Source organism: Paroedura picta, chromosome 3 (genome assembly GCF_049243985.1).
Source record: "Paroedura picta isolate Pp20150507F chromosome 3, Ppicta_v3.0, whole genome shotgun sequence".
Taxonomy (NCBI): Eukaryota; Metazoa; Chordata; class Lepidosauria; order Squamata; family Gekkonidae; genus Paroedura; species Paroedura picta.
The window spans coordinates 44,267,863-44,276,037 of NC_135371.1; the positions used below are offsets into that span (position 1 = coordinate 44,267,863).

General features: G+C 40.0%; 1 protein-coding gene across 6 annotated transcripts in view; it reads left to right on the forward strand.

Moving 5' to 3' along the window:
• DNAH12 (dynein axonemal heavy chain 12) overlaps nt 1–7,960 on the forward strand; it is a 164,965-nt gene extending 157,005 nt beyond the window's left edge. For 5 of the 6 annotated variants that reach the window (XM_077325482.1, XM_077325484.1, XM_077325485.1 and 2 more), the window contains 6 exons: nt 525–628; nt 1,730–1,934; nt 3,654–3,791; nt 5,666–5,757; nt 6,775–6,842; nt 7,621–7,960. In XM_077325482.1, coding sequence (XP_077181597.1) covers nt 525–628; nt 1,730–1,934; nt 3,654–3,791; nt 5,666–5,757; nt 6,775–6,842; nt 7,621–7,811 — 798 coding nt within the window. In that variant the 3' untranslated portion in view covers nt 7,812–7,960. Of the gene's footprint in view, nt 1–524; nt 629–1,729; nt 1,935–3,653; nt 3,792–5,665; nt 5,758–6,774; nt 6,843–7,620 lie in introns of those variants that run through there. The other variant, XM_077325486.1, reaches the window with a different exon arrangement.
• Nucleotides 7,961–8,175: the final 215 nt, after the last annotated feature.

Genomic DNA, 8,175 nt, shown 5'->3' on the forward strand with positions numbered 1-8,175 from the left:
AAATGCCCAAAATAAGTGTAGGATGGGTGTATGCTGACTCGGCTGGAGAGTGGGAATGAAGATGGGAGCTAAGGTGCAGGCCTCTTTAAGGGGATTGCTTTGCCCCCAAAACTACACACACCCCATAGCTGCACACAGCTGCTGCTGAAGCACAAGGTCTGCTGGGGGCCATTCTCCTGGCCTCTGGGTCCCCCTGCGGTGCAGAGTCCCCCGCTGCTGCAATCATTGGCCTGGTAAGCGGCAGCCACATTTGCGAGTCAGGGGGACATGCTTCTGCGCCTAAATGAGGACACATGCACCCAGTAGCCACTTCCTATTGTGAATTCTTGTTGTGCCTTCTAGGGTACACAAGGTGCTAGCTATTTGATTGGGTAACTATTTAATATTTGATTGTTACCTTACCACTTATAAAGTTTCATATTAGTTTATTCAGTTCAGTTTGCTTTTAATGTTAACTTTGATTTATTATAAATTAAAGTCTGATTTACATTGTTAAATGGAAGCAAATATATCAAATTTTCTAGCTTCCAAAAGATTTTGACATTGAAACAGCTCTGGTCAACTATCCAGTGAGATATGAAGAAAGCATGAACACTGTGCTGGTACAAGAGATGGAGCGCTTTAACAAGTAAGAATTTTATTATTTATTTTTAATTATTGTTGATTATGATGTGTTTTTGGGCATTATCCGTTGTCAGTTGGCACATATTCATCTCAAATGGGTTTTATATTGTGAGGAAACAGTATTATTGGTAGAAACCAACAAGTAGTAGTTTCCCATCTTCCAGTAATGCAGAGACACATTAACAGATTGAGGGGAAAGGATTACTAGGAAAGGAAGAAGTACGTGGTAAAAAAGGAACAAATGATCCAAGAACTCCAGAGAATTATCCTTTCAAGGTTTATCAGCAAGTGTAGAAATCTAAGAACAGGATTAATTGCTCTCTTTTTACACTAGAGAAAAGTAAACATCAAGTAATCTCAAAGATTCACGTTCCTAAAACAAGAATTAGGAGAGAAGTTGGTCTTATATTACAGGATCTATAAATATCCAGATAAAATCCAGGTCTGATGTAGATGTGATAGGCAATCTGTGCGCAGGAGGATGCTGTGACCATGGGGATAAACTACCATTTGAAAAGCAGTATAATATTTAAAAAACTATTAACTTTACAGAAACAGGTTACATAGTTATTGTGTAGCCAAGATTAGTAGATAATAATCGAAATCCTGCCCTGCCCCAGATAGCTCAGGATAGTGCCATCTTCAGATCCTGGAAGCTCAGCATGGTCAACCCTAGCTTGTATTTGGATGGGAGAACCTCAAGGAATGCCAGAGTTGTGACACAGAGGTAGACAATGCCAAACCTCTGAATGTCTGCCCTGAAAACTCTATGGTCACCATAATTCACCTGTAACGTGATGGCATTTTCCACCATGAAAGGAAATCCTGAACAAAGTTACATTTTTCTAAATCCACTGAAGTCAAGAATGGTGTAACTTTGCTTAGGATTGCACTGAATGTCTTGTAAGTAATTTATTATTTTTTTTATTTGTTATATTTATATACCGCCCTCCCCGAAGGCTCAGGGCGGAAACAGGAAACAGGAAAAAAAATACAAATAACATATGGTAATGGGTGATAACACTAACATTATAACATCAATAATAATTAACCTGATAATAACAATAACATTTAAAACTGATCTCTGCCATTTCTGCATATTTAGTTTGATACGAACCATACGTACTACTTTGATGAATCTGAAGAAAGCCATTAGAGGACTAGTTGTGATGGATTCTGAACTAGAGGCACTTTGTGCAAGTCTTCTTGTTGGAAAAGTTGCAGAGAACTGGGCTAAGCGGTCATACCCAAGCCTGAAACCATTGGGGAGTTATATCTTGGATTTCCTAGCTAGGCTGAAATTTTTACAGGTAATGCAACAAAGATTGTTACAAATTATTTTGAATTCCTGAAAATAAATAGCATTAATAATATCGTTTGAAATTATTATTATTATTATTATTATTATTATTATTATTATTATTATTATTATTATTATTATTATTATTATATTTATTCCCTGCCACTGCCAGAACCTGCTCGTGGCGGGCTACAAAAGTCCTTTGTTAAAAATCCCAAGTAAAAACCCCATTAAAAACAGAACATAACAACAGTACAATACAGAATATGGCAGTAATTAACACACAAACTCCTGTCCTCCAAAGAAACCTAATAACAGGGTTGGAGGAGGCCATCCATGTCACTTGGCCTGGGTGCTATCTTCCTCACTGCCCTGGCCTCAACCATAGACCTGGTGGAAGAGCTCTCTTTTTCAGGCCCTGCAGAATGCAGAAAGTTCCTGCAGGGCCTGCAGCTCAACGAGGAGCTCATTCCACCAGGTAGGGGCCAGGACCGAAAAGGCCCTGGCCGAGGCTAGGTGTGCTTCTCTAGGGCTGGGAATAACCAACAAGTCATTACCCACAGAATGTAAAGCCCTGCAGGGGGCATAGGGCTACAAGTGGTCCCTCAGGTATTTTGCCACTTTCACTGCCATCTCATACACGCTCATAAGCATGTGATAAGATGTTCTTGCCACCTCGTCACAGGTTTTCCACCACACTCGGTCTAGTTGTCTCACTTCCGTCTTCTGTTCCCAGAGCGCCCCGGTAAACCAGGGTGCCTGTTTGAGTCGAGGGCAGAGAGAATGTCTGGGGGCAATCTCATCAATAGCAGCTGCCAAGCAAGACTGCCAGTCCACCACTAGGGCTGTCAATGAGACTCCAGGAGGCATTGGGTCCCGCAGAGCATTCCAGAAACCAAGTGGATCCATAAGTCTCTATGGGCAGACAAAAATGCATCTGGCACAAAACTGTGGAGGGGGTGGTATCCTGAGCTGGGCCCGCAGGGCGTAGTGCGTCTGACAACGGAACAGCCAAAGCCGCATCCAGATCAACTTCTATCCCAACCCTAAGATCAAGTCAAGGGTGTGGCCGGCCTGATGGGTGGGTACAGCAACAAACTGCAAGTGTCGCCATGGATGACACCAGGTCCGAGCTAAGACCCAAGGGCAGTACATCCTCATGGACATTGAAGTCCCCCAGGTTTAAGAGCCTGGGGAACTGCAGCGTCCAGTTAGCTGCTGCCTCCAGCAGGCTTAGCAGGGCATCTGGCAGGGCATTGGGCGGAAGGTATACCAACCAGATAGCCATGCTTTCGACTGAGTCCCATCCAATATCGACACATTCCACCTACTGATCTCTGGCGCCGGGAGAGCCTTGGAGGAGAAAGTCTCCTGGACCACAATTGTTTCCCCACCTCCCCTACCATGGATCCAAGATTGGTGCAGGACCAATACCCATGTGGGGCTAGTTCTTTCAAGGTGACTGACTCACCTTCCCGCACCCAGGTCTCAGTCACACAAGCAAGGTCTGTCCCTGGCTCTGCAAAAAACTGTTGCAGAATCAAGGCCTTGTTGTTAATTGACTTTGCATTGCAAAGGATCGAAGTTGGATCTCCCCTAGCCTCCACCTTCACATATCTGGGAATGGGAGGAAGATTAGAAGAGGATCAAGCACGAACTATGGCATTGTTTTATAAAAATATGATAATCTAAAGCTAGCATTTTAAATATAATTTTATATTCTTCTAAGGATTGGTATGACTCTGGGAAACCCTGTGTGTTTTGGCTGTCAGGATTCTTTTTTACACAAGCATTTTTAACTGGTGCCATGCAGAATTATGCCCGGAAATACACCATCCCTATTGATCTACTGGGATATCAGTTTCAGGTATTGTTTGACAGTGATGTCTACATTTTATGAAATAGGATACTGATTTAATAGCAGAATATGTTAGTAGGCTCTTATTTTCATAGATAGACTTTTGTATCTATACCTGTTACAATAAGACATACTGCTATAACAAGGAGAGCTCTGACTCTTAAAGCTTATATTCTGAAAATCTTGTTGGTCTTAAAGGTGCTACTGGATTCTAATCTAATTATTTTACTGCACACCAATATGGCTATCCTCTGAAACAGTGTGTGCATGTGTGTGTGGCCCAGTGAATCAAAGACTTGGAGAGGAGGGGACACTCAGGGCTACAGTATATGGTTCAGCAAACTGGGGATAAGCCCCAGGTTTGGGGAAAATATCATGATGAGTAAAAATGTGATTATTGAGGATTGACCCCCATCTCAAATAAGTAAGAGTATAAAAGGTACCCCGCTGGATCAGGGTAGTGATTGACAGGACATATAACCTAAGATCTTCCACTGATGTTGCTTCCTAAGACTAGTATTTAGAGGTTTACTGCATGTGGAGGTTCTCTGTTGTTCTTTGTAGTCATCATGGGTAGAAGCAATATATGTGCATGTGTAGGAATCATTTTCTTTTTTAACAGTGATGTTCGAGTTCCTAGCAACCCAAGATGCTGCATGGAAATGTGCAAAAAGTTGGGAGACAGACTGTCAATCAGAGGAGGGAACACCAGGCAAACGACTGGGGAGGGGGGAAACAGGCATTTGGGCAGATGAGGGGAGGTAGGTATCAGGCATGGAAAATAGACGGCCAAATGGACAGGAGGGGGAATTAACTATTTAGATTGGAAAATAAGGGAATCAGAGCTACTGCAAGAGGAGATGTAGTTAGCTGTGTACTTGGCAGGTAGTATTTCCCATTCCCACAAGTCCCCAGGGGTCTCTGTGTGCATAAGTGTGTGGGTATACATGCAAGGCTTTAATCATTGTTGGTGTCATGTTGAGCCATTGGATTAGTTAGTCATGGAGTATCTAGGTCACTTCTGAAGATGTAGCCACATAGAAAATATTGTCTAGTTCAGCTTGCCTGAATATACAGTCACTTTTCAGTAGCAGTTTGCATTGGGGTGTCAGGTGAATAACATAACATGATGCTGTACTGAAATAAATTGCCTTCAAATTGATGAGAGGCAGACATTACTTTCTCCAACACAATTTTAGGAAGGCTGCTCAGCTCCCCTCTCCCTCTCAGCACAGTTTCTTCATAAGATTTCCTTGTACTGTTTTCTCTTCATATATCTATCTGAAGTCGGTTGTAAATCATAGTAGTTCATACTGAAATAAATGTTGTTAGTCTTAAAGCTGCAACCGGACTTTTTCTTGTTCCAAATTTCTCAAATGTGAATTCTCCCTCCTTTTACAGAGAAGGGTGTCACAAATAAGATTATTAACTTATGCTCTTTAAACCTGAACCCATTATTTCAGACTCTGTGAATTTATAATCATTCCTATCTGGGGAGAATGATTTCTGATCAAGGGTTCCTGTATGAAGATAGACTAATTCTGTTAGGGTTCAGTGCACAGGGGAAACCCCACCCCTGGTGCCCAAATCTTCCTATGTAGTGCTTCCAGCTGTCCTGAAGCTACATTTGTACCGTAGCAAACATTTTGATTGTTATCATCTCTGATATCACTAGTCACCTGCTTGCAGATAGAGGTGTTGGATTCCAGGGTTGTAATTTTCCACTCCTCCTTAATAGGTGATCAGTGCAGTCAAACGTAACCACCTATTAAGTGTTGGGAGTGTTGTATTTGTTCTGCAGCGTACAGGATCAATATGTGGAAAGTTAGGATATAAAGATCAACTACTTTGGGAAAAAAGCTATTTATTTCTGTTTCATTCAGGTTATTCCTCAGGATACTGCAAATGCTGCTCCAGCAGATGGTGTTTTTGTCAATGGACTATTTTTAGATGGAGCTCGTTGGGATAGAAGAAAGTAAGTAGCAATTCCGTAAATGAGCTTTTTATTGGCATCTATTAATACACTTCCCCATGTTCCTACATACCAGTATACAGTTTCTTGCCGTATTTTGACATCTTTTTTCATTTTTAGATAATCTTTTACATCTAGAATATTGTATCACTTTCTCTAACAATAATGAAAAATAACTTGGATGATGCACAACAAAAATAAAGTCCAATAGCACCTTTAAGACCAACAAAGATTTATTCAAGGTATGAGCTTTCAAATGCAAGCACTCTTCCTCAGAGGAAGAGCCATTCATAACAGATGTTACTGTCACAGTCTGGCGAAGAGTGCTTGCACTCAAAAGCTCATGCCTTGAATAAATCTTTGTTGGTCTTAAAGGTGCTATTGGACTCAGTTTTTGTTGTGCTTCCCATTTGAATCTGTCCTTTTGGATGATGCAGTTTATCTGTTAATTTTCTATACAGGCAAATTTAAACATGAAATATGGACACCTAGGCAATCTGTTCTAGTAGTTGTGGAATTCACACATCATATTACACCATTACTCCCTTTATGAATAAACTGATCTTTCGCTTAAGGTCATCTGGAGCTAACCAACAGGGGTGATTTCCCTGTTAATTTGGATGGCTGAATAACACATATACTGTTTTCCTTGTGAAGACTGATTTCCTCCATGCCCATATAGGAGCTTCCTTAGCACATCAGAATACATAGAACTCTGTACTAGGACAATGTTAGATGAAAGTTCAGATTCATGCCTCTGGAAGAAGAAGCTTCAGATTGTGACAGTAACATCTGTTATGCATGTACAAGAGTAATTTATTCTTGATACCTAGAAGTAACTGTGCAATGACCCCAAGTTCCTCATTCCTTTTAGCCTAACCCCTTCCTTTCTTCATGTTTTTTTTTCTTTTCAATCCCCTCATTTATTCATTCTTTAGATTTTCATGTGTTATCTTATGTAGATATATATGCTTATTATCGTGAGCTCATTTTTCACAGTTTCTTCCTTTCTTTAATCAGAGGACTTTTAGGTGAACAGTATCCTAAAATACTCTTCGACATGATGCCAATTATTTGGATAAAACCAAGTAAGTATTGCTGAATCTTTGGCAAATATTTTCTAGAAATATTCTGGCAAATTCATCTCACCATTTTCCCCACAAGAACACAGAAGATTCTATTGATTTTAAATTGTGTTTTGAATTTGGCTTGCTTTCTTGTAGCTATTGTCCAAATAACTTTTCAGAAATTACTTAAACCATAGAAGTTTAATCTTTTAATTTTATTATATGACATAGGCTGCAAATACAATTTGGCGAACCTCCATCCACTATCAAAGCTAACATGCTTGGAAGAGAGCTAAATTACAATCTGCAGGCTAAAGTACAGACTGCATTTGCAAGTGTAGGCAGATAATTTTTACAGGGGCACCATTTGAACATTTCATCTCCCATGTTTGTTTATTTATTTATATATTTATATCCCGCCCCTCTTGGCAACTGCCGGCCCAAGGTAGCTCACAATAAAACCATAAAATAACAATCCAGTAACAACAATTAAAACATCCCCAACCACAGTTAAAACAGCCTAATATTAAGGCTTCTGAAACAATAGATGCTTCTTATATTGCTGGTGGTGGTGCTACTGCCATCTGGGTTTTGTCTGACTATATGTACTGTTCAGATTGCCACTATCGGTGTCTGTCTTAAGTAGTTCATGATACGTATTTAAGTAAAGTTAAACCATGAGATTTCTGTGGTTGCTACTAAATATAAGTAGACTTAACTTAGTATTACAGTTGTTTAAACAGTATTGGGTTTTTTTTAACCGCCACAACAAATACATTTCATGACTTGTCTTTTGAAGCAAAAAAATCCGACATAAAGAAGACCAATTCCTATGTCTGCCCACTCTACAAGACAAGTGAGCGTAAAGGAGTTCTTTCAACCACAGGACATTCCACTAACTTTGTCATCGCATTAATGCTGGAAACCAATCAACCCGTACAGCATTGGATTAAGCGAGGCGTTGCTCTCCTCTGCCAACTGGATGACTAATTCTGCGGCGTTCAGAATCATATCTGGCAAGAATGACTGTATTTGTATTTTTCCCCTAAGCAAGGAACTTTGGTTAAATCATTTTGATCTCTAAGATGTAACATTTGGCTGCAAATAATTAAATAACGCTGCCGTTTTTGTGTCAAGAACACTTTTAATGTAATAATAGTGTCAAAAGTCAGTGTATACTATGACATTGAATATATTATTCTGAAGTTGCTGCAGGATAACATTTCTATTCCTCATGAGTAATATGGGTTTTTCTTCCTCTCTCAACTCTGATACCTGTAAACAGTTTATATAATAGATAGATACTCTTCATAGGTGACATGTTAACCAACTGCATTATTGAGATAACTTTTGG